This window comes from Moschus berezovskii, chromosome 14, assembly GCF_049115385.1.
Source record: "Moschus berezovskii isolate FMDL1 chromosome 14, NW_MosBer_1.0, whole genome shotgun sequence".
Taxonomy (NCBI): Eukaryota; Metazoa; Chordata; class Mammalia; order Artiodactyla; family Moschidae; genus Moschus; species Moschus berezovskii.
In genome coordinates this window covers 26289078-26315551 of record NC_142473.1, presented here as the reverse complement: position 1 = coordinate 26315551, position 26474 = coordinate 26289078, and the positions used below count along the sequence as shown (strand labels likewise).

General features: G+C 40.7%; 3 protein-coding genes across 5 annotated transcripts; 1 reads left to right on the top strand and 2 right to left on the bottom strand.

Moving 5' to 3' along the window:
* Nucleotides 1–2794: 2794 nt before the first annotated feature.
* Nucleotides 2795–12128, bottom strand: SDHD (succinate dehydrogenase complex subunit D). Its single transcript, XM_055423025.2, has 4 exons — nucleotides 11945–12128; nucleotides 8858–8974; nucleotides 7214–7358; nucleotides 2795–3772 (listed from the first exon to the last, which is right to left on the bottom strand). The coding sequence occupies exons 1-4, from the start codon at nucleotides 11994–11996 to the stop codon at nucleotides 3607–3609; spliced, it is 480 nt and encodes a 159-aa protein (XP_055279000.1). The 5' UTR covers nucleotides 11997–12128; the 3' UTR covers nucleotides 2795–3606.
* A 6-nt stretch (nucleotides 12129–12134) lies between these two features.
* On the top strand, nucleotides 12135–14143 carry TIMM8B (translocase of inner mitochondrial membrane 8 homolog B). The gene is made up of 2 exons (XM_055423026.2): nucleotides 12135–12263; nucleotides 13741–14143. The coding sequence occupies exons 1-2, from the start codon at nucleotides 12180–12182 to the stop codon at nucleotides 13906–13908; spliced, it is 252 nt and encodes an 83-aa protein (XP_055279001.1). The 5' UTR covers nucleotides 12135–12179; the 3' UTR covers nucleotides 13909–14143.
* A 680-nt stretch (nucleotides 14144–14823) lies between these two features.
* On the bottom strand, nucleotides 14824–26456 carry NKAPD1 (NKAP domain containing 1). 3 transcript variants are annotated; one of them, XM_055423022.2, is made up of 6 exons: nucleotides 26372–26456; nucleotides 24899–24975; nucleotides 19752–19852; nucleotides 18078–18227; nucleotides 17173–17226; nucleotides 14824–16734 (listed from the first exon to the last, which is right to left on the bottom strand). In XM_055423022.2, the coding sequence occupies exons 2-6, from the start codon at nucleotides 24965–24967 to the stop codon at nucleotides 16227–16229; spliced, it is 882 nt and encodes a 293-aa protein (XP_055278997.2). In that variant the 5' UTR covers nucleotides 24968–24975; nucleotides 26372–26456; the 3' UTR covers nucleotides 14824–16226. The 3 variants fall into 3 exon arrangements, with proteins under 3 accessions (XP_055278997.2, XP_055278998.2, XP_055278996.2); XM_055423023.2 differs by having other exon boundaries at nucleotides 14824–16731; nucleotides 25806–26450; XM_055423021.2 differs by having other exon boundaries at nucleotides 25806–26449.
* Nucleotides 26457–26474: the final 18 nt, after the last annotated feature.

Here is a 26474-nt window from a genome sequence, read left to right as displayed (position 1 = left end):
TCCTAAGCTCAGTTCAGTTCAGTTCAGTTCAGTCGCTCAGTCGTGTCCGACTCTCCGCGACCCCATAGTTAAGAGGTCTTTTATATCTAAACTTTCTTTGGAGTGTCTTGGATGACTACAATGTTACTTTCTTACCTCATGAAAAGAGAGATACTAAAAGTAATTAGGTATGTTTTGTATTCTTTGTAGTTCGATTAGCTAAAACACTCTATGAGCAGTACTGTGGGATACAGATGTTCAACAGAACTTTTCTTTCTTTACTAACCTATCTTACCTAACCTCTAACTTCGGACATTCCTGTTAAACCATTCTTGTTGATGTGTGTTTTAGTGATGCTTACTCAAAATTAGGAGCCACATAAGCTCATTGCTGTCTATATTGTTTCATTGTCTGCTTCTTTTATAACTACTAAGTACTGTTTCAATTAGAATCTAACTGCCTTTCTTCCCCTTGTTGATAAAGAGTAATTTCAGTATTGTTCAACAGCTATTGCAAACCCAGCCATATTGTAAAACGTATTCAACATTCTTAGGTGTGTCATAGCAAAGTAATACCTAAAATTTAGTCTGTCATATTGGCAAAAAATGCAAGTCTACAAAATCTCTCTTCCTGGGTATCTCACAAATAAAAAACTTAGTGACCTATCCCTCCACTGAATGAGTTAAAGTGTCGCTCAGTCATGTTTGACTCTTTGTGACCCCAAGGACTGTAGCCCACCAGGCTCCTCTGTCCATGAAATTCTCCAGGTAAGAATACTGGAGTGGGTTACCATGCCCTTCTCCAGGGAATCTTCTCAACCCAGGAATTGAACCTGGGTCTCCCGCATTGCAGGCAGACTACCATCTGAAGCCCCTACACTACCGTATCTAATTTTCCTTCAAAATTTAGTGACACTGCTTCTCATTTTTCATAATGAAGAAGTTGAGCATAGCTTCCCTCCCTCTTTTCACATCCCAGTATAATTCTTACTGATTCTAAGTTCTAAATATGTCTTGAATTTCTTCTTTTCACCCGACTATGGCCTTAAGAATTCATTATATATTCTGGATCACTGAAATAACCTGTTTCCTCCCTCAAATTCACAGCTGCCAGCATAACCTATTTGCAAGGAACATGTGATCCTGTCTTCGGCATAATTTACAATCTTCCGTGACCTGGGTGTTTTCAAGGTGGCCTCAGTTACTTACCACGGCGTAGAAGGCACTGGTGCAGTCATACCAAATCGTGTGCAATCTTCTGCTTATCTGCCATCCATCCTCCAGTCACACAGCTTTCTTGGCCACGTATCAACTCCTCATCTTTCAGAATCCAGGTCAAGACTCTTCTGTCTCCCAGGAAACTTGCAAGCAAATTGTTTCCTTTGTTATATCCCCGTTCAATGTACTTTATTATTGCACATATTATGCTGTATTGCAATCGTTTATCTGTTGTCCCAATTAGTCTACGAATTCCTTCTGAGAAAAACTCCTACCTCCTTAGCCATAGTACCAGGCATGGTGCCAATGATACCAGCTACTTAACACCTATCAAACAAATGAATGTTGACTTCTACCTTTGAAAGTGACTCCTACTTTCCACCACCACTGTCTTCTACATCTATTTTCTTACACACCCTTCTGCCTCCAGTTCACTGACCTTCCTGATGACACCTAAATTCTCTCTGAAGCACAATTCTGATCACATCCTTCTTAACATCAGAAACTTCCTATTGCTCATCTTTCCTCCTGCTCCAGCGGTTCATAGCAACCCACTGATTTTCCAAAGTGATAGGTGAGCGCCAACCTAATTACAAAACTAAGCAGGACCAGGGGCAGGCATTACCCAACCAGCCTCAGCTCTAACATTCAATCATCATCTAATAAAGCTCATTAGCATTAGACACCCAAATCCAACTAGAATCTGATGGTATTGGTGATAGCTACAAGATTCCCACATTACTCAGTTACTGCCCTCCCATTTTGCTTCTATGGAAAACTCCGTTTCTCCATTCCATTTTACAGCAGTTGGTTACTGGGGGCTGGGTGGGGATGGAGAAATGACTTTAAGGGGAACACTGTCTAAAGAGATTTTAAAACAATAATGAAACAGACTAAAGGTCAGTGTGCTTTTTATCATCATCATGAGCCATCCAACTCTGAACAAAGTCAGTAATAAAAAATACTCCTCCCCACCAAAACAGACCAGCCCACCACCACCCACTGACAAAGCACTACTATTCAGCCACCACCCCCTTCTGAAACCTTTAACCTGCCCCAAGACAGAAGTAACCACCTCTTCCGAAATCCTTAATACACATCTGAATCTCCTACAAGATTGTAATCTTGTTAAGGGGACCTCATCTTTAACCTCCAGCATGAACACTTACCCTTCTAGCCACCTCCCCTTCAGTAGTCTACCTCAGTTGTGCAGTAAGGTCTTCAGTGAGTGAAATGCACCCACTCCCATTTAATCTATATTGCTAGATGAAACCATCATGCCTTACACTCATTCCTTAAACCAGACTAACTGCATTCAGTATATAATTTGAATATAAAGGCTGGCATTCACAGAACACCATAATCTGGACCTAATTTTAATTCCTACTACTTAATCTTAGTCTCCTCATACCAAACTACTTATACTCAGTATATTTCTGCCTATTACATGAAAGTCTTTTTTGTATTACAGTACTTTGTGTCTAACTTACCTATCTGCTAAACTCAGAAAGAAACTGAAGGAAATTCAGTCCTGCTTCAGAGCTATATATGCAATAGACACTCAGTTCTACCGAATAAAACTAGGAACAATTAAGACATAAAAGAGTAGAATAAATTTTTATTATGCAGCATTTTATTTTTTTAAAAAATTACCTTCATGGAATACATTTTCACATTAGAAACTCCCAGTGAGAAAACAACAACTTATCACTTATAATTTTATATTTGTGGACAGATTATTTTAGGACAGGTAAAATAAACACATTTGAGGATTAAGTCTTGGTTTAGAATCTGTAACAATTTGAAACATCTATAAAGGGACCTCTTCCCTAAATGGAACTTCTCTACATTCAGAAACTCTCCAGGCTCGTCTTCCTAGGATTTAGAAATCAGTAATGTGAAATATCTGCATGTCTAATTATTTCCCTAAGACATGTAACCATCAGTAACTGGTATCAACTGAACAGAGAGGGAGGTTTACAAAAACTAAACACTGCCTAATTTTCTGCAGTCTTTACTTAAGAATTAAGTCTTTCCCTTTCTCCATCATCCTAGGACAAATACAGGTGCTTGATCAGATTATTGAGAGTAATAAAGCTGAATTCCCTTTAAGAGTCTGATAAAGTAAAAGGCAAAAAGCTCACATATAATGTTCAGTTATACTATGAGACTTGTGAAAAGCTGAGACACTCCATTTGCTCCCCAGAATACAGAATTCAGTCTTATAATTTCTTAAGATACAACTTCTCTTAAATCTTTCTTCAAAGATTAAATTCTAAAAGCAATCAAGTGATTAGGAGAAGAGGTTTGTCTCACCAATGTTTTTCCTTCTTATTGTGAGTTGAAATGGCATGACAGAGTAGAGGCAAGGAGGTGTACAATCAATTCTCAAGGTATTAAGTCTAAAAGGTCAGAGCTTCCACAGCATAGCCACAGCTTTGCAGATGCCCACGTCATGATAGTTGAAGTAACAGAGCCCAGCAAAGGTGAAAGCCGAGAGCACCAAAAGGCCTGTCTTGGCAGCTTTCTGCACTGCATCCCCATGAACATAGTCAGTAACAACTTGTCCAATGCCCCTGAAGGAAAAAAAAAAATCACAGTACAAATGAAAAGCCACAAATGATGTTAGGTTAGAAAGCTATTCAGTTAACTTGGCTGCAAAAAATAACCAGTCAAGGTCAAAATGCAATTCATGGTAACAAGTGCATGCTAAGTTGCTTCAGTCATGTCCAACTCTTTGCAATCCTATAGACTGTAGCTCAGTAGGCTCCTCTGTCCATGGGATTCTCCAGGCAAGAATACTAGAGTGGGTTGTCATTTCCTTCTCCAGGAGATCTTCCCAACCCAGGGATCAAACTCGAGTCTCTTAAGTCTCCTGCACTGGTAGGAGGGTACTTTACCACTAGCGCCACCTGGGAAGCCCAGAGTAGCAAGAATCATAACCAAAATGAAGGAAACAAATGTTTCCTAACAATATAATAAAAATACCTTCCTATTCTTCAGATTCAATTTCCCAGAGTCATTTATATGAGACAGTAACTAATTCCTACTCTATTTACAAAAACCCTACTTGTTTTTTTTTTAAACCAAAACAAGTGGCCTACAGAGTTTTTCATTAATTCAAAAAGAATTTATTAAGCAAATTATTATGTGCTAGAATCTGTTACAGATGTTGAGAATACAACAAATAAGACAGCATTACTAACCTTATGGAACAAACATTCCAGTGAAGAGAAAGAAAAAGTACATAGGTGCTATGAAGGAATATTTTAGAAAGGATGGCTTGAATGCAAGAACATTCCAAACAAAAGTAAAGATGACCTTGGTATCTTTGAGGAACAGTAAAAAGATTATGTGGCTGAGAACAGGGAAACCAGAAGGCAGGCGCAGATCACGTAGGGTCATGAAAGTCATTACAAGGAGTTTGAATTTTACATGAAACACAATGGGAAACCACACATGTGCTTTAAGTAGGAAGTGACCTAACTTTACTTTTTTAAAATAACAGTTTTATTGAGATATAATTCACGTACCATAAAATTAAAATTAACAATTCTGTGGCTTCTGGGATACTCACAGAGTTGTGCAACACCATCACTGTTTAATTCCAGAACATTCTCATCAAAACAAACCCTGTACGCTTCAGTCCATTACCCAACCACTAATTTGTTTTCTGTCTCTATAGATTTGCTTACTTGGGACATTTTATATAAATGAAACCATACAACATGTGGCCTTTTGTCTTGAGTTTTTTTCACTTAGCATAGTATTTTCACAGCTCAGACATGCTGTAGCATGGATAAGCACTTCAATACTTTGTATGACCAAATAATACTCCTTTGTAAACATATATTTTATTTATTTAGCTATTCATTAATTGAAACATCTAGACGACTTTGCCTTTGGGGCTAAAATAACACTGCTCTGAACATTATGCTACAAGGTTTTGTGCGGAGGGGGATGTATGCTTTCACTTTCAGCAGGTATACACCCAAAAGTGAAATTGTTGCGTCAGATGGCAACTCTCTGTTGTTAACTCATATTATAAGTCTTTGTTGTAAAAACTTGTTAGACCTACCAAACTATTTTCCAAAGTAGCTGCAATGTTTTACATTCCCAGCAGAGATATATGAGGATTCTAAATTCGTGACCCTTGTAATAATAGTCCATCTTTTTGATTACAGCCATCTGAGTAGGTGTATGGTTCTGATTTGCATTTCTCTAATAACAAACACATTTTTTCATGCACCTTTTGCCATTTCTGTATCTTCTTTAGATAAATGTTAACTTTACCCTATAAAAAGGTCACTTTGGCTATATGTGGTGAATGGACCATGCAGGCAGAAGGGCAGCAAGAACAAAAATAGAGAACTAGTTAGGAAGCAACTGAAGTAGCTGAAGCAAGGCTGCTGGCTTAACTTGCCTTAAGCTAGGGTGGTGATAGTGAAGATATCATGAAGTGACAATTCAGGCTATGTTTTGAGGACAGAACTAAAAGAGCTGATGGACTGGTGGCGGGGTTAAGACAAAAAGTAGTATTTAGAATGACTCCTAGGATTTTCGGTTTGAACAACAAGATTTAACTGAATTATTGAAGAACAGAAGAGAAGAAGCTTTTGAGGAGAAATTGAGAGATTTGAGGGGAAGAGTGATTTGGGGCAATATTACACTGGGGATGCCTACTATATATCCAAGTGGACAACTGGAAATACTAAGTCTGCATATCAGGAAAAGAGGGCCATCTGGAAAAAAAAAGAGGTCTATCTGAACTCACCTGGGGGAAGTATGTAGACAAGGAAATTTAAGAAAGCCAAGAAAGAGCTCAGGGTTCAGACCTTTATTATTCAGGGGTCAGACAAGAGGAAGTGCTGACTGAGGAGATGGAGAAGGTATATAGAGCTGGTGGGGTGGAAGAAAATAAGGTAAGGGTGGCATCTAGGAAGCCAAAGAAAAATTATTTAAGATTACTCAAAAATTACTTAGAAATCAGTCAATTAAGCTGAACACTGCCAAGTTCAAGTGGCGAACAAAGAATGGACAACTGGATTTGGAAAAATGAAGGTCTTTAGTGATTTTTGTTGAGAATGACTTCAGTTAAATAGTTGGGATAAAAAGCCCAATCAACGCAGGTTTAAAAAAACAGGATGCTAAAGAACTAGTGCACAATTACAGACAACTCTTTCAAGTCTTTTTTTGTGTATGTGTAAAAAAGGAGAGAATTAATAAGGTAACTGGAGAAGTCAATTGCAATTTTTAACATGTATGACTTTAGGACTTCCCTGGTGGTCCAATGGATAAGACTCCACACTTCCACTACAGGGCACATGGGCTTGATCCCTGGTTAGGGAATTAAGATTCCTATGCCACACAGCACGGTCAAAATAAAAAAAAGCATTACTTTAGGTGTATCTCCTATTCTGATTTTTCATCAATTCAGACTGATCTTCTTTCAAGAAACACACATTAGAGAAATCCTACTGTACTTGTGATCTAGTATTTCAAGAGCAACTGGGATCATCTACTGTGAAAGGTCTATCTGGTTGAAGAGTAATTCTCCTAACCAATGCTTATTAAGTAAGAAAACTAGGTAAGCAAACAACCCCTTCAATACTATCAAGAAAATTATTCTGACAAATTATTTAACATCCCTGGGATATAGTTTCCACAGTGGCTAAATAACAGGGTTGGCTAAGATACTCCCTCAAGTCCTTTCAATTCTAACAACCCAAAAAACACCTGCCCACCCACGACAGCATACTGTCCTTGTCAAACCACATAAAATAGGCAATTTTCAAAAGCAATGCTAAGTTCAAAAGCCTCTCAGATATGAAAAGGAAGACATCTAATAGGCACGTGGATACACAAATCTGGGCATATAAATAGTTTACACATGCTTTATTTTTCTCTTCAGATCTTCAGTATTTTGAGCAACTTCTCCCTCATATGCAACTGTGAGATAAGCTCACAGCAAACAAACTGCACAGACAAGGTAATATTGAAAGGACTGCTGTACTTGCCAGTGACTGTGAAGAGTGAGGGTTGCAGCCAGAGAGTAGTCCATCGCAGAACAAGGATTCAAATAAGCAGCTGGAATTAGGCCCAGGAGCAAAACACTGACAACCCTCTCACCAGTCCAGTGGAGAGATGCAGCCTTGGAACCAGCTATAGAAAGGAAGGACGAGATTCCTAAGAGTTTCAGGGGAAACACACATCTCAGTATTTGCCACAAACTAACCCAAACTATCAGAATAGCAAACAGTATGCATTCAAGATTTAACTCTGGGCATAAAGTGGGTAAGAAAAAGGAGGTAAATGATAAAGATGCAATCTCCCTTCTCTGAAGTCTTTCAGCATAGGGTTTCTCAAAGCCTGTTGCTGCTGCTGCTGCCAAGTCGCTTCAGTCATGTCTGACTCTGTGCAACCCCATAGATGGCAGCCCACTAGGCTCCTCTGTCCCTGGGATTCTCCAGGCAAGAATACTGGAGTGGGCTGCCGTTTCCTTCTCCATATATTAATTAAGAGAGAGATCCACTCTGCTTAGAGGCAAGAAGATGGATGAAATATCATTGCAGAATTACCAACTTTGGACTTCATTATAATAGACAGATACCTTATAAATGTAAGCTGGTGACACCTGAAGAATACATTTAAAACATCAATCTTATTTACACCTATTCTTTCCAAGTAATATTAAAAATCCTCCCAAAAGAAAATTAAGCCTGTCAATTAAAAGAGAAGCACAGTTCTAATGTCAACTTTTAGGATCATGGTTCTTCTTCTGTTCTGTTACTTATAAATAGCCCAATATAGAGAAGGAACATGAAACTTTCTTTCAAACAAGTAAAAATAAAATGGGCTTTAAACATCTCTTTGAAAGCCTCTTTTTTTGGGGAGGGGCGGTTACATACCCCTTTGAGAATGTTTTATTAATGATGGAGTTACTTCCTGGAAAAATGCATACAGATACATACGTTACAAACTATGTACACAACCTTGGGGACTTTCCTTCAGTCCCATGCACCCCAAGTTAAAATCCCTCTGAAAAATCTAACTGAACAAAGCAAAATTCATCAACAAAAACTTTTCAAAGATAAAATAATTCTAAATAGCAGAAAAACTACACTTGCTTAATTATTCATAACTCAGATGTGACTTTCAAGTGACAGACCTAAGAATAGAAAGTCTTTATAAAATACTGATGTTTCTAGACTTCAAAAATGAAAATAGTTACCTCATTATTCACCTATGGATTTTCTAAGACTTAACAATACCAAAATAGTATTCATCCAATAAATAACATGATTTTAATAGCAACCTAAATAAAAACAAGCACGTCATTATAGCTATAAATATGCAAGTTTTTAAATTGCCTGCTATTCTAAATTATTCGATCTGGCTCCTCTCCAATAAATAAAGGTAACTAAATGACATTGAACAGATTCCCCCTACAGAAACTATTTTAAGAAACTTAAAAATTTTAAAAAGACTTAGACCAGAAGGTTCTGTATAAGTGGAAATGGCATCATTCAACCATGCCAGCATTGTGTGCCCAAAAGTGTAGACCAGGCCTTCACTCGACAGAGCTGGACACAAGAGTTCCCCTCAGAGAGAGCAAGTCCTGCCAAAGGCATGATAATCAGCTCAGACAAAAATGCACATACAACAGTGGCTGGGTGACAGGTGAATATGCTGTGTTCCACACCATCCTTGGGCAGGTCGGTCCTGGAGAAATGCTGAGACAAGAGCTGGTCTGACCACTGGGGTTCGGAGGAACAGAGCTGAGGAAAGAGACATCAAGGGAATCATAAGCACCTTTCCTGTAACAGGACTGAGACTTTCTAAATGACCATAGATAAGCTGCTGCTGCTGCTTAGCTGCTTCAGTCATGTCTGACTCCGTGTGACGCTACGGACTGCAGCCCGCCAGACTCCTCTGTCCGTGGGATTCTCATTGCCATGCCCTCCTCCAGGGGATCTTGCCAACCCAGGGATTGAACCCAGGTCTCCTGCATTGCAGGCTACTTCTTTACCACTGAGCCACCAAGGAAGACCCATAGGTAAGCTGCTGCTGCTGCTAAGTCACTTCAGTCGCGTCCGACTCTGTGTGACCCCATAGATGGCAGCCAACCAGGCTCCCCGGTCCCTGGGATTCTTTAGGTAGGAACACTGGAGTGGGTTGCCATTTCCTTCTCCAATGTGTGAAAGTGAAGTCGCTCAGTCGTGTCCGACCCTTAGCGACCCCACGGACTGCAGCCTACCAGGCTCCTCCATCCATGGGATTTTCCAGGCAAGAGTACTGGAGTGGGGTGCCATTGCCTTCTCCACATAGGTAAGCTACTTAACCCCAAAGAGGGAATAACCATCTAATCTGTAAAATGTGGATAGCATCTATTTCACTGGGTTTCTTTGAGACTAGACTAAGCAGCCATGGAAAGACTGATAAATCAATGAACACTTATGCAAAAAGGGCTTCATTTAGACCAATTCTTCAGTTCAGTTCAGTTCTTAGGACATACAAAATTATGCTCTGCACAAAAGCAAGAGAAATAAAGACAAAGTCTTTGTCTTCAAGAAATTCAGCCCAGTTTGGGAGATACCACTTTCTTTTTTCAAGATCAATTTCTGTGCTTGCACGCTTGAACTCATCCCTTTCTGTCCACTTATAGATCTTGTCTCTTGGTTAAAAAATAAGCAGACCTAAGAACACCCAAGCCTATCAATAACAGCTATGGGATAATGGGCAATTAAGTTAAATAGGCTCTCCAAGCCTCACTGTCCTCATTTGTAAAATGAAACCATTGGTACTTACTTCATAATACTCTGCTGAAAATTAAATAATATATGTAAGATGTTCAGCCTAAGTCCCACAGTGTTATAAGCACTCAATAAAAGATCATTTCTCTTCTTTATCTTTAAACCCTTTCTTCCTACTGACCATTTTCCCTCAAATGATGTAACATACTTAACCCCTCCCTTCATCCTATGTCCTGTAATGCCCATGCGCTCTTCCCCTCCTTTCTTCTCTTTCTAAACATGCTTCTTTAAAGTGTTGCCTAAATCACCTTGACTTCCTCACTTCCCTAAAATTCTTCACGGCCTGCAACTCGTCCTTATCCCCACCAAAGCTGCTTTCATGAATCACCAATGTTCTAATGTGGCCACATCCAACAGTCTTCATCTTGTTGGGCCTTTCTGCACCACGAGGCACTGGAGGCCACTTCTCCCTTCTTTTCTCTGACAGACTCTCTTCAGCTTCTCCCTTTGATTCTCTGATCATTATGTATCAGTCTCCTCCTGCATCTGCTCTTAAATGCTTACCCAGGAGTCTATCATCTGCCCTTTGCTCTCCTTGCTGCCTAGGCCCACCCCTAGACATTTTGTCCACTCAACTTCTACAGTCTTTAGTTCGGTGACACTCAACTCTGTATCCCCAGGCCTGATCTCTCTCCAGAGTTTCAGAAGTTTGAGTACCTGCAAGCTCTCTCCCCTGAGGTACCCCACCTGGTCCTCAAACTCTCTGTGGCAAAAACTAAAATCACCCTTCAACTCGCTTTCTCATTCAAACTTGCCTCTCATTTGCATGTTCCTCGTTTTATTTAATGGTATCCCAATCACTTGTCAACCTAAGCCAGAAATCTGGAAATCATGTAAGACTTCCCTTCTAAATTCAGTCAAATAACAAATCATACTGATAATACTCCTTAGCATTTCTTGAGACAATCTTCTTTTACATATTACTTTCCAAGTTCAGGACCTCACTGTGCTTGCCTAGACTACTACAATAAGTGTCTCAATTCATCTCCTAACTTATGTCTTAGCTTGTCCTGTCTCCCATGATGGCCATCTATAATATCACAGTTACCAAGGTGGTCAATCTAACTGCAAATCTATGTCAAATCTTTCACCGGCTCCCCTTCACACAAAGAAAAATGCATACTCCACATCAAGACGAATGTCTCTGAGATTTGATTTGTTTACTTTTCCAGAACCATCTCATTCCTCACCTTGAGCTTCATGTTCTAATACCCGATTTGTTTTCTCTCACAACAAGCAGTTTCTATGCCTTTCATCATTGCTTCTGCTCATCCCACTAGCTCTAACTGTAATGCCCTTCTTCCTGTGGCCTTCCCTACCCTCAAGACTCAAATCAGGCACAGCTCCTTCATGAAGTGAGACAGGATAATCCTTCCAAAACACAGAGCTAGTATAGTCTTCTGGATTGGCATACAACTTAGATACTGTGCTGTAGTTTTTGCTTTATGTCATATTATGCTTGTATGAGTTTTCCTTATAAAAATGGAAACTCTTTAAGGGTTGGAACTACGCTTTCTCACATTTTTAACCCAATCATACTACAGTACCTTGTATAACAGAAATGCCCCCTTCAATGATTATCGAACTGAACTCCAAGGGAAACGACCAATACGTAAGTCGGGACTGAGACACTGATATTCTTTTCTGATTTAGGATGGGAACATTCCAAAGACAAGGAACGCAGAGAAAAAGAGAACTCGTGAACACAGCCGCAGCAGGACTATAACTTTCAGACTACCCCATCACCACGTCAGCCCAGAGCAGGGGAAATATGCACTCAAGTGGACATCTGGACCCGAAGACAACGCTGGTCATGCTATGCCAAAGGAAAGGAGGGACCCCCTGTTCAAAAGGTCTCACCGCCCAGCAGACGAATCCTAGCCGCATCCCTTTCCCCAGCTGGAGGCTGTGCTAAGAACCTCCGGCTGCCCTCACCTCGCCCTTCTCTGGAGCCGCAGAGGGCACTCAGCCTCCAGAGAGTCGCCATGTCGCTCCTGAAGGTTCAAGGTCAACCAGCAACCCGGAAGCAGTCATACGACAACATCCGCCCGCGACGACGGAAGAAAACAGGGAAAAGGAAAACGCCGCGTGAACCGGAAGTCGGGGTCGGCGCCGGCCGGCCGCACATGCGCAGATAACTCTTCGGAAGGTCGGTAACTGGACACAGAAGATGGCGGAGTTGGGTGAGGCGGATGAAGCCGAGTTGCAACGCCTGGTGGCAGCCGAACAGCAGAAAGCGCAGTTCACTGCACAGGTGCGGGGACTAGTGTGAGGAGAAAGGAGGGTGAAATACAAGTCCCGGGCACTCGCGGAGCTCTGAACGCTGGTGGCGCTGGGCGGCCTCCCGCCGCTCCGTGCTTGCTGCGCGTGGTTCTGCTCACTAAGGAAAGGAGTCACTTCTGCCGCTGGTTACCTGCAGTGCTCAGGTGCCCTGTGAGCCTAGCGTAGGGGAAAGAGAAGGTGTAAAGCGAAGCAAAAAAGTTCGGGCGACGCAAGTGCACAGAAACCTAGTTGCGTGGCGAGTTCTCTAGGCTGGTATTGGGAGGACCCAGCTTCTCATATTGCTCTGCCCCTTACAGGCCACGTGCCCCTAAACAAAACAGCCATCCGCCGTAGGTCTCGGTTTCACGGTCGCCTGCTGCCTCACAGGATGTCGAGGATCATATGCAATAATGTATTTGAAAACGATAGAGTAGTAGAGCATTATTGGATAAAAGTGGGCTAAAGTAGTCAGTCTAGACTATTAGGTTAGAACAAGAGCTTCGGAGCATGGTTCCAGCCCCGGCGTTGACCTTTACTAGCTGCATGATTTTGGACTTATTACTTGCCGTGCCTCTTAAATGGAGGTGACAGTCATCCTTTAGGACCGCAAAAAGAATTGATTTACTACTTAGTCCCCTGCCTCCCGAAATAGCTAAGCCCTTGGTAAATGGTTATTCCCCGCTTTTGCGGGGAGTGGAGGTGGTGGGAGGGGGGAGGGCTTGCAGAAGATAAGTGGCAAGAACTCTGGTTGGAAATCTTTGGGTCCTGAACATTTTGAAAGCGCACGCATTTTCTGTGCTTCTGTGTGCATTTTCCTGTAGATTGGGTCCATAACCTTCATTGGAGTCTCACATATGTCCCTGACCCCCAAAAGGTTAACGACTTAAGAACTGCTAAGGACTAGGCTTAGAATGAGATGAGTGCAGTGGTTTCGGGGAATTATTTGGTACCATAGCTTTCCCAGCTTACACTGGTGTTAAGTTTTTTAAATAAAGAAGGTATCAATCCTGCCTGCAGTTTTACAATCTGATTAAGGAAGTGACAGAAAATAACGGTGCTGTCAAGGAGGTGATAATAAACTGGAAAAACCTTTAGGGAGGCATATTGAGGGCCGAGTTAAGTATGCTAAGTGTGGACCTACCTCATTGAAACACATTGGTTGGGTGTTAAATAAGGGAGTGCCCTGAGTGGCTGACAAAGAAACTGATGCATTAGGCCAGCACTGGGGTGACTTGATCAAAAGTACCTATTTTTCTGTTACTAAGGAGAAAAATAGACAAGGAGAGGATGAAAGTATTGTTGCAGGGTAGGAATGAGGAGTTGGACTGTATTGGTGACAAATTAGGAAATGAGGAAAGAGTCAAAGAACGGTTTAGTCAGGTGACAGAAAATGAGAAAAATGGGAAGGAAATTCATAGATAAGGCCTGTTAGCAGACCCCAAGTAGTTACTATTTTTCTTTCTTCTTAGGTGCATCACTTCATGGAGCTATGCTGGGATAAATGTGTGGAGAAGCCAGGGAATCGCTTAGACTCTCGCACTGAAAATTGTCTCTCTAGCTGTGTGGACCGCTTCATTGACACTACTCTTGCTATCACCAGTCGGTTTGCCCAGATTGTACAGAAAGGAGGGCAGTAAGCCATCCCCTGGAAGAATGACAGAAGCAGCAAAGGACTTATTAAGCAGACTGAAGGGCCAGTGGGGAAAGGTTGTCAGTGCTCTGTCAGGTTAACTTCAGGCTGTTACCAAGCCTGTTGGTGCTAAAAAGTAACAGATCAAATGTTCAAAAAGTGAAATTTATTTATTGGGAATTCAGAAATTCCATCTTGTATCACAACAATTTATTCAATAAATGTGAATTCTCCAACTCTTTTTTAAATCCCATTTTAGGGTTTAATATATAGATCTCTGATTGGTAGGAACATTAGAAATAAGTATGTTCCAAGGCCATTAGTAGTGCAAATGAGAGCTCTTAGGTTTTGAAGAGCCATCCTAAGCCATATTTAAGGGGGTGGGAAGAACCATCAAAAGCCTTAGCCTAAGGCATCAAAGAGAATTTGGGGTTGAGAAAGGTGAAGAACAGAAAACAGCTTTATTGCTTATACATGACCAAGAAAAGGCAAACATGGCAAAAAACAAAACAGGCAAGGTGTGTGTTCACTGGGAAAGAGGCCTGCTAGTATGAGAGGAAGAGAAAGTCAAGACCCAAACAGAATCAACTTCCTGGAGAAACCTTGTTCCACTGGCCCATCTTCCTGAGTCAGTGCTTAGAATCAAAACTTTTAGAGCACACAAACAATGCTTTAAAAAAGAAAAAAAACCAGGAGCTGAAAACTCCTTCCCACAAAGATTTCACTTGCTCCAAGAAGAAAACAATTGCTTTAGGTTAAGAGGTAGTAATTATAGACTGTTCTTCCCTACTTGGGCCCTTAATCTCAATGTTAAAAATATGCACCATGGAACATCAGCAATTGAGTACCAAAGTACTAATATTTCAAATAAATATCCCAAAAGGTAGCACCTGCTTAGAGTCAAGGGCTAGGGAACCTCTGGTCAACTGTTTATGACTAAGCATTTTATTAGAAATCTGTTCTGTAAAGAGAACAATTTAATAGTTCAGAGCTACAAAATATTACCACCTCATGGAATGTTGTCACAGTCTATTGCTGGTGTCATACACTGTCAGGCTACCATGAAGTATTTCTGTATTACACATGGGGAAAGGCCGGCCAGGGAGGTTGACTTACCTGCTCCAAACCTCATAACCAACTAATGGCAGAACCAAGGCCAAAAGTCTGAGCTTTCAAGATTTTTACTCAGCCCATGAAGTGACAGCCAGGAAAAAACAATGTCACTTGATCTGCCATAGTAAATAAAGTTCATTTGTGTTCTGCCAGCCTTCTTCCAGCGAGTTTGGTTTCTTAAGAATTAATGTAGTAGGATCACCATATATAGCAAAGGGAAATAACAAGATCTCTGCTTGGTGCTTTAATCCAAAGGCAGACTAGGAAGAAATGGATATGTCCCTGAGAAGCCTATTTCATTTTGGAATCGACTCAACCTAGTTTCAAGGGAAATCTACAAGTTCATTAACTAAGAAATGAACAAGGAAGACAACATTTAAATGGCTGTTGGTGCCCTGAATCCTTTTCAGCGCACGATGAGATAGCATGACTGATGCCCTAATTCTTCATTTGGTTGAGGACTTACCCAAGACAACTGAAGAAATAATTTTGAAGACAAGTGCATTTAGGCAATAAACAGTGGAACTGGAAAACCTTTTACTATCCAGTTACCCATGTTTAGGGGTATACTGAGTATAGCCACAGACCCTGTCCAGCAGGGAAATTTGACAAAAACCCCTAGTTTCTACCAATAACAGCTGTCTAAGGATGTTACCATGAATTGAAAATGTTTGTTCTTATGCTCATTTCCTTATTAGGTCAATGACCACATCTGTGGGGCCAAAAGACAGAAAAGATCAAAGCACCAAGGCTAAAGACAAAGTCAAGTTGTGGCACCTATCATATAATAGACAAGAGCAACACGATATTCCCTCATACCATTCTGTATAGCACTAGCTCAAGCCATCTCTTGACCCCAGCCCTTGCTTTCCCCAAACTCAACACTGACTGGTATACCCAGGTCTTTACTGCATTCAGCCTTCTGGGTCCTTTAATTTGCTGCATATGCACTCTACCCTAAATGTGATTAATCACAAAAAATAATCTCTTCAAGAAACCTTCATAACAAAATAACGGATTCCCTATTAACAATGAGAGGATCAAGTTTAACAGGCCAAAATAGACAAGACGTCTGTCAGAACATATATAGATGGCACAGGACAGCTCTAACCTCAGGCCCTGTGCTGAGCAGTAGCGTTACTGGCAAACCCCAAGGTGTAAGAACTGTAAATGTTCAGAGTCATGCAGAAAACAAGAATGCTTCTTTCTCATTTAGTCATCCTCTGAACTCTCAGCAGACCTTTCATCTGTAGCCACTTTCCAATTTGTGCGTTTGTTTGTCCTCTCCTGTATTTCATTGTTAACTACAGGGATGTGGGCTTTTTTCTCTCTCTTTTTCCTTTTGGTTTTCTTAGTGTCTCTTTCCTCACTTTCCTCAGAACTGCTGGATCCAGAATCATCTGATGGGGAAGTGTCACTTTCTGCCTCCAAGAATAAAGGAGATTTCTTGAGAGACTTTTTCCTGGATTTTTTCTTGCGTTTGTGTGGTTGTTTCCTTTTCCTGGTACTAGAAGCTCCAGCTTCTTCTGAGAACTCGCTTGAGGAATCTGCTGTTATATCTGTGGCTTCCTTTTTGCTCTTCTTCTGTTTTTTGTGTGACTTTTTTTTCTGCTTTTTCTTGTGGGACTTCTTTGACTTCTTGTGTTTGTGAGATTCATGGGTAGATGATTTTACCTGGGGAGATGTTTTTTTCCCATTGGTAATATCTTGCTGATCACTACTAATAAAAAAGAAAAACTGCTTTACTGTAGAAAATATAAAGTGTATTTATATAATTTTTATGTTCTGCTTTCTAGATGGGAAGTTCGGGTTAACATCTGAGTTTTAAATCAAAGCTTTGATACAAGCTTACCATGAGACTTTATCACTGAGTTTTGTTTCCTCATTTTTAAAATGAAGATAAAAATTCTTATCTGCCATACTGAGTTACTGTATGGAACACTGTATATAAAACTTACATGCTGTACATAAGCCAAATGTCAGTCAGGGAAAGGCAAAATATCAGTCCTCTCCCAACTAAACTGCCTATTATTTCTCTGGTTACATTTTTAATGGAAAATGTCATATACTTGGTAAAAAATTAGGAACTTCATTTATAATTTCGACTTTGTACTAATCTTAGTTTCTAACTTTTTTCCAGTAAGCCTACTTGCCTTACCTGTCTGTTTCAAATTCTTCAGGGTATAACTCTTTATATCCACTGTGGCCCCATCTGTAAGACAACGTTTTATTGCACATATTACTAAAGCAATGCATACATTTCTTAAAACTAAGACAAATTAGACTTAGGAGTGTATACATACACAGACACACACAGAACAAAAAAAAAAGATATGGAAGAGCCAACACCACATTTATAGATCAGTAACTTGGTTACATTTTCCATACTATACACTCTAATTTCAGAAACAAAGGATTCCTTTATCTGTTTGTAAGAAAACTTGCTGTTCTCTTCCGTAAAACACTGAGGAACTCTTAATACACTGCTCTTCAGCTGTGAAATACTTCTCCAAAAGCACTTCATAACATAATGCTGTCTACCTTGGGACAACTTTTTTGAATAATTGAGGTATACTTCATATGCCATAAAATTCTCCCATTTAAAGTGTACAATTCAGTGGCTTTTAGCATATTCAGAGTTGTGCAACCATCACCACTATGATTTTAGAATATTTTCATCACCCCAAAAAAAATTATTCCACTCCTCCATCTCCTACAGCCCATGGCAACCGCTAATCTACTTTCTATCTCTCTAGAACCATATAATAAGTGGCCTTTTGTGTCTGACTTTTCTCACCTAGCATAATGTTTTCAAGGTTCATCCATGTTCTAGCATGTAACAGTACTTTATTCCTTTTACTGCCAAATAACATTCCATTACTATTCCATATACCACATTTTGTTTATCCATTCATTAACTGACAGACATTTGGGTTTCCACTTTTTTGGCTATTATGAGTATGCTATGAACATTTCTGTAATAAGCTTTTGTGGGGATAATTTTTAAAAGTACACATTCTCAGGCCAAATATCACTAATGGTCACAAGAATTTAGTCACAGACCTGTCTGGCATGTTAGCTTCATAATCATATAACTTCTTGTTCCAGGATTTAGCCTTAAGAAAACCATCATCTAGTGCTCCACAAATTTCATTCTTTGGCCTCCAGTAGTCTCTTTGACTTTCTTCATCAAAACCATCACTGCGCATCCGGCTATGAAAGAGAAGAACTTTTAGATACAGAAGAAATCTGTAAGGTTACTTTATGGAATATCATGCACAAAACTCAATGAATAAGCTAAAAGGAGACCAAAACAACCTAATACTTTTTTTATAACCTGATACTTAATGTTAAAAAATATATATCTTTTTAACTTTATGTCCTCTCTTAATTTGTACAGTTATTCAATGAAAATGTATGATCATCACTACCCCTCCTACTGCAGACTACAGACAAAATAACTTTTGGACTGGGGCATGTTATACTTCACTGATTCTGAAGGAAGCAGACTGATATTCACAGCTGGGGACATCTCAAACTGCCCCAGTGATTTTGAGATACACTCCCTTCCCTAACACCAGCTCCTACTGTAATTAGATCACAGTAACAGTGGTAGCAAGGTATAACCCATGAATATGTTGAAGTAGAAAAACAGTTAAGAACTACTCATCTAGCCTGTGCCTACAAAATCCCACCAACAAGTCACTAAGCCAGTTGAGAGGTTATCAAAAATGTTTAAGGGCCTCCTACCTGCCTATGAGGCACAGCTGCAGCTGCAGGACTATAATGGGAAATAAGCCAATCAAAAAAATGCCCCTAAAGACATTATGTTTTAAAGACTTATTCATCATGACAGGCATTAATAGTCCACTCCAAAAGAATAGTATTTTGTTCTGGAATGTTACTTGGAATTGATTAACCAACACAAAACAAATCATCGTCTGCACTACGTACTTCCAAATTCTCAAAGAACCATCCTCAGAGAGAAAAAAGACTGAAAGGGTATTTATTTTTGAAACCCTGCCATGTTTACCATGGATACCCTGAATACTTTCTTGTGGAAAGCTATTCACACACAGTCAGTCACTCCCAAAGTCCACACACTCAGCAGGCACACTCTTTATATATCTCACTATTATTAACTATGTCCCTGGATGGCTTTAGAAATCAGCATTGCTAACTTTATGGTCATTTTTCATACAATAGCTCTACACCTGGGCATATGAGGCCCAGGAGATGTTCCAACACTCTGACATTCCTATACCTCCACAGGTAAGACAACTAAGCCTACATAATGCTTCATACTCACAGTCAAATTATTAAGAAGGTAATGTGAAAGGTTGTGTGACTAAGACAGTGAGTAGATAAAGAAATGGCAGAGAGAGGATGAAAGACTAAAAAGGGAAAGGTGTGAATGATCAGCTAAGTGACCATAAAATACCTATAGAAAATCTTAAGTCAAAAGCCATCAGGTAAGGTCAGAATCCATAGAATCCTTAACGTTTATAATTGTTCAAAGGAGAATTTTTAAGTTCTCCATTCCAAGTAAGTACAAAGAGTGGGGCTATATGCATCATAGCCGTTACCTGTATGCTTGAGTCAAGATTTATGAAAAAGGAGTCTTAAGACTCACAGAACTGAATTCATCTATCTTTAGCACACCATCATGTTTTTAAACAAAAGTTAATGATTCTGAATCAGATGAAAATATTTTGGTTCTCAGAGTTGCAACTTCACCTTGAACTGCTGGGTAACATTTTCCTTTTGGTCCCCCGGTAAGCATCATCCATCTGTTTCTCCAGTTCTCTTATTTTCCACATATCTGATTCCTCCTGTATCTGGATTTTAAAAAAAGAAAGAAAGAAAAATAAGTTACTAGAACTTCCCTGGTGGCACTGTGGATAAGAATCCACATGACAATGAAGAGGACACAGGTTCGATCCCTAGTCTGGGAAGATTTCACATGCCGCGAAGCAACTGAGCCCTTGTGCAGCAACTACTGAGCCCACGCTCTGGAGCCTGAAAGCCCCAACTACTGAGCCCATGGGCTGTGCACCCAGACCCTGTGCTCTGCAACCAGAAAGGCCGCCAAAATGAGAAATCCATACAATGAGTGGTCCCTGTACAAGGCAATGAATACCTAGTTCAGCCAGTAAATAAAATTATTTTTTAAAAATAAGTTAATAAAAATAACACTTTACATCACAGAAAAGTAATTGAAAATAAAGTCTGCACTAGTTATTGGATTACAAACTGTGTTTTGATCAGGAACCTGGGAAACTAATTCTGCTTTCTCTAGAGTACTTAAACAATCCAACTCAGTAAAGCTCAATTATGTAGAATTCTGCAGCAACAAAAGACCTTTTTAACCCCTGCATAGATACACTCATCACCTTATTAACCAAGTAAGTATGTTGCAGTTAGCAAATGATAATCCCTTATATTTCTAAAATGCTTTGTGATTTTAATTGTATCATCTCTATTGAATTTTAAGCAATCTTACAAGGAAAGCAAAAAAAAAGGTACTATTACTATATTTTACTGAGAAGAAACAAAAGCTCATAGATTTTTACCAAAGTAAAAAAGCTAATAAAGACTGGTCTTTCAACTTCCTAGGCTACGTCTCTTTTCCTAACACAGTAATTTTTGTTAAAAACAAATAGCATGAGAACTGTTAGAGAATTTCCTGAAAAGCAGAGTACAGCTGCACAAAGAACAATCAGCTATTTCTAAGCCCTCCTATAATATTCTGTTAAATTTGTGCTTGATTTACCTTTTTTAATCACTGCTTTCAAATATAAGCTTACCATCCAAGTAGAGGAGGTTTAAAGCAATTGCAGAGGCTGCTTACATAACAGCTACAACCTCACTCACAATCAAAATATCAGGGGATAGGACAGTAATAACATCTGCGATCTAACTAGGAGTTGCATTTTTTCATACTGTTCAAGAGAACACACTGGTCATAGCAAACACCCTCTTCCAACAACACAAAACACGACTCTACACACGGACATCACCAAATGGTCAATACCAAAATCAGACTGATTATATTCTTTGCAGCCAAAGATGAAGAAGCTCTATACAGTCAGAAAAAACAAGACCAGGAGCTGACTGTGGATCAGATCATGAACTCCTTATTGCAAAAGTCAGACTTAAAGAGAGTAGGGAAAACCACTAGGCCATTCAGGTATGACCTAAATCAAATCCCTTACAATTATACAGTGGAAGTGACATATAGATTCAAGGGATTAGATATAATAGACAGAATGCCTGAAGAACTATGGATGGAGGTTCCCAACACTGTACAGGAGGTGATGATCAAAACCAACCCCAAGAAGAAGAAATCCAAAAAAGTAAAATGGTTATCTGAGGAGGTCTTACAAATAGCTGAGAAAAGAAGAGAAACAAAAGGTAAAGGAGAAAAGGAGAGATATACCCATCTGAATGCAGAGTTCCAAAGAATAGCAAGGAGAGTTAAGAAAGCCTTCCTCAGTGATCAATGCAAAGAAACAGGGAAAAACAACGGAATGGGAAAGGCTAGAGATCTCTTCAAGAAAATTAGAGATACCAAAGGAACATTTCATGCAAAGATGAATGCAATAAAGGACAGAAACGGTATGGACCTAACAGAAGCAGAAGATATTAAGAAGACATGGCAAGAATACACAGAAGAACTATACAAAAAAGATCTTAATGACCCAGATAATCACAATGGTGTGATCACTCACCTAGAGCCAGACATCCTGGAATGTGAAGTCAAGTAGGATTTAGGATGCATCACTATGAACAAAGCTAGTGGAAGTGACGGAATTCCAGCTGAGCTATTTCAAGCCCTAAAAGATGATGTTGTTAAAGTGGTGCACTCAATATGCCAGCAAATTTGGAAAAGTCAGTAGTGGCCACAGGACTGGAAAAGGTCAGTTTTCATTCCAATCCCTAAGAAAGGAAATGCCAAAGAATGCTCAAACTACCGCACAATCGCACTCATCTCACAGGCTAGCAAAAGTAATGCTCAAAATTCTCCAAGCTAGACTTCAACAGTGTATGAACCAAAACTTTCAGATGTTCAAACTGGATTTAGAAAAGGCTGAAGAACCAGAGATCAAACTGCCACATCTTTGGATCACAGAAAAAGCAAGAGAATTCCAGAAGAACATCTATTTCTGCTTCATTACTACTCTAAAGCCTTTGACTGTGTGGATCATAACAAACTGTGGAAAATTCTTCAAGAGTTGGGAATACCAGACCACCTTACCTGCCTCCTGAGAAATCTGTGTGCAGGTCAAGAACCAACAATCAGAACCAGACATGGAACAACATACTGGTTCCAAATTGGGAAAGGAGTACTTCAAGGCTATGTTTATTGTCACCCTGCTTATTATTTTTATGCAGAATACATCATATGAAATGCTGAGCTGGATGAAGCACAAGCTTGAATCAAGACCATAGGGAGAATTATCAATAACCTCAGATATGGAGATGACACCACCCCACCACCCTTACGGGAGAAAGCGAAGAGGAACTAAAGAGACTCTTGATGAAAGTGAAAGAGGAGAGTGAAAAAACTGGCTTAAAACTTAACATTCAAAAAATGAAGATCACGGTATCTGGTCTCATCACTTCATGGCAAATAGATGGGAAAACAGTGGAAACAGTGGCTGACTTTATTTTTGGGGGCTCCAAAATCACTGCAGATGGTGACTGCAGCCATGAATTTCAAAGATGCTTGCTCCTTGGTCGAAAAGTTATGACAAACCTAGACAGCATATTAAAAAGTACAGACATTACTTTACCAACAAAGGTCCGTCTAGCAAAACTATGGTTTTTCCAGTAGTAATGTATGGGTGTGAGAGTTGGACCATAAAAAAACCTGAGCACCAAATAATTAATGTTTTTGAACTGTGGTGTTGAAGACTGTTCCGAGTCCCTTGGACTGCAAGGAGATCAAACCAGTCAATCCTAAAAGAAATCAGTCCTGAACATTCATTGGAAGGACTGATGCTGAAGCTCCAAAACTTTGGCCACCTGATACAAAGAGTTGATTCATTGGAAAAGACCCTGATGCTGCAAAAAACTGAAGGCAGGAAGAGAAGGGGATGACAGAGGATGAGATGACTGGATGGCAACACCGACTCAATGGACATGAGTTTCAGCAAGCACCAGGAGTTGGTGATAGACAGGGAAGCCTGGCATGATGCCATCCATAGGGTCGCAGAGTTGGACACAACTGAGAAACTGAACTGAAACAGGAGTTGCACAGAGTTCACCAAAGACAACTAAAGTTTTGACCTCATCTGCTCTCATGACCTCTATCACTTCCTGTATCAGTAACCCTCAAACCTTTATATCCAGCCTCAATTTTTCTCCTTTCATCCAGGTCTAAGTTTCCAACTGTCTGGATATCCTATAAGCACATTACCATCAACATGTTCAAAACCAAATTAATTACCTTTCCCATCATATCTGTCTCTTATTTTGTTCCCTATCTCAATTAATTGCACCATCATCATTCACCCAGTCACACAAGGTGGTTATATTTGACTCCAAAATTATCACTATCATCCAATCAATCATCAAGTTCCTTGAACTCTAGTCCCTAAATTCTTCATCTTCATCCCTACTGTCACTGTTTTCATGTGAATCCCTCATCATCTTTCACCTGAAATACTGCAACTGTTTCCTAACTGGCCTCTCTACTATTTCAACCCATCTGATCTATCCCCTCCCCAGCTAACAAATCATCTTTCTAAAATATAAATACAGTCAAACAATGGAAACAGTGGCTGACTATTTTTCTGGGCTCCAAAATCACTGCAGATGGTGACTGCAGCCATTAAATTAAAAGACACTCCTTGGGAGGAAAGTTATGACCAACCCAAACAGCATATTAAGAAGCAGAGACATTACTTTGCCAACCAAGGTCCATCTAGTCAAGGCTATGGTTTTTCCAGTGGTCATGTATGAATCTGAGAGTTGGACTATAAAGAAAGCTGAGCACCAAAGAACTGATGCTTTTGAACTGTGGTGTTGGAGAAGACTCTTGAGAGTCCCTTGGACTGCAAGGAGATTCAACCAGTCCATCCTAAAGGAAATCAGTCCTGGGTGTTCATTGGAAGGACTGATGCTAAAACTGAAACTCCAATACTTTGGCCACTTGATGCGAAGAGCTGACTCACTGGAAAAGACCCTGATGCTGGGAAAGATTGAGGGCAGGAGGAGAAGGGGACGAGAGAGGATGAGATGGTTGGATGGCACCATCGATTCTATGGACATGGGTTTGGGTGGACTCCGGGAGTCAGTGATGGACAGGGAGGCCTAGCGTGCTGCAGTTCATGGGGTCACAAAGAGTCAGACACGACTAAGTGACTGAACTGAACATCTCAAACCTTGCTTAAAAATATTAAGTGGTTTCTTTATTGCCTACAGGAAAAAGTCTGATCTCCAAGCATCACAATCCAACTCTAATTCACCTCTCAAGCCTCATCTTCTGCCATTACCTCCCAAATTCTCTACTTTATGGATGCATACAATTTCTTGCCCGAAGTGCTTCATGCCCCTTACCATATGCTACTACATGATGTTCCCTCTGTGCTGAATGATCTTTGACATGTGATAAACTTGAACCTGTTCAAGAACTAGTTCACATATCAGCAGTTCAAATACCACCCATTCTGTGAAGCCTTTCCCAATTTCCCACGGCAGACTTCATTATTCCTTCCTCAGTGGATGAAAGCACTTTGTGTACGTCTACATTATAATACTTACCAAATTATACTCTATCTATTTTATTTATCTTTGTCTCTTCCAACTGTACCAGAATAACTCCAAGCACACTGTTTGCCTTCCTTAAGCATGAGGAATAACTAAGGTGTATCTCTAACCTTATTGTGAGCATCTGTGTGCCGGATGACATTTCTCAGGAGGACTTTCCCCAAAGGAACTCGGGACATTCTTCAACCTGAAATGAATCAATAAGTAACTTTAATAATTTAATATGTTATCTTTTATCACTATGCTACAGTGAAGCATGAGATAAAGAAAATATCACTGAACTAGAAGTCAGTGGTCCTGAGGAATAGTTTATCCTTCACCATTAAAAGGGGAAAACACCTGTCCACACTAATGTGAGGACGAAAGGAAATAATGTACATTGGAGTTCTCTGAAACTGCACCAAATTAAATGCTTTCAAGAGCACCACTTTATTTAATCCTTAAAATAACTGTTTTATGTTCCCCAGTGGCTCAGATGGTAAAGCGTCTGCCTGCAAGGCGGGAGACCCAGGTTCAATCCCTGAGTCAGGAAGATCCCCTGGAGAAGGAAATGGCAACCCACTCCAGTACTCTTGCCTGGATAATTCCATGGACAGAGGAGCCTTGTAGGCTACAATCCATGGGGTCACAAAGAGTCGGACACGACTGAGTGACTTCACTTCACCTTCATTCCTTTTCTGTAGATGACATTCCCTTAAAGCCATACCTTGCCCCAGGGCACACAGTCCACGGCAAACAAAGTTCAGATTAGAAATCAATTCCCGAATCGACAAATTAGTTTGCAGTTAAACATCTAGATGTAAGAGCGTCAGGGACACAAATGTCAACAGGACACAAATGTCAACAAGTAACAAAAACTGACGCCTAAAAACATTAACTGCAGAGATGCCCTACACTGCTTCATTCAAGGGAATTTTATGTTCCATTTTGTCCAGAAGTCTCCAAAAAATAAATGACAGAGATATTCACGTGTGTAGCTATCAGGTGCTTTGGGTAACCACCCCACCGCTCACTCACCCCTCGATCCTGAGGAAATCAGGCATCTTGTTAGTGTGAGACGAAGAACCACTCCATTACAAGATCTCCTCCGACCCAGGAAGCCAAGGAGTCAGGGCTCAAAGGCAGCTCTGCAGCTTCACCCGAGTCCTTCGTGAAAACGCAGCCTTCCCACCGGTTATTCCGCCCTCACCCGTGGCCCAGGTCACGGCCGCCGTTCCCTCAGCCCAGGCCGACAGGCAGATTTCTCTCCGGACTGAGGCCGGGGGCTGCTCCGGCGCGGAATCCGGGCGGCCGGGTTGGCTGGGGCATTCCCCGCTCACGTTCCTCTGGGACGATCCCGGGGGTTGGGTTTCACTCCCCAAAAAGGGATAAGGACGCTTTGGACGGGTATGACCCTCGACTGGGCCCCAAGATGTATCTAGAGTGGCTGAAGGTGGGGTGGGGGAGGAGGCTTCCAAGCGGAAGACAGATAAACTACCCCTATCTTCGTCACCGGGACCCTTGCCCCCCAGCGGCCACGGGGCTCCTGGTAACCTTCCTTCCAAACGCCCTCCCCACACAAACACACACAAACACACCCATACCGTGCGCCGCAGCCTCGCGTGGCGGGGTTGGGGGGGAGGAAGCTCTCTGGGAGAAGAGAGAGCTGACTTCCCTTCCAGGCCGGAAGTGGTGCTCATGGGAAAT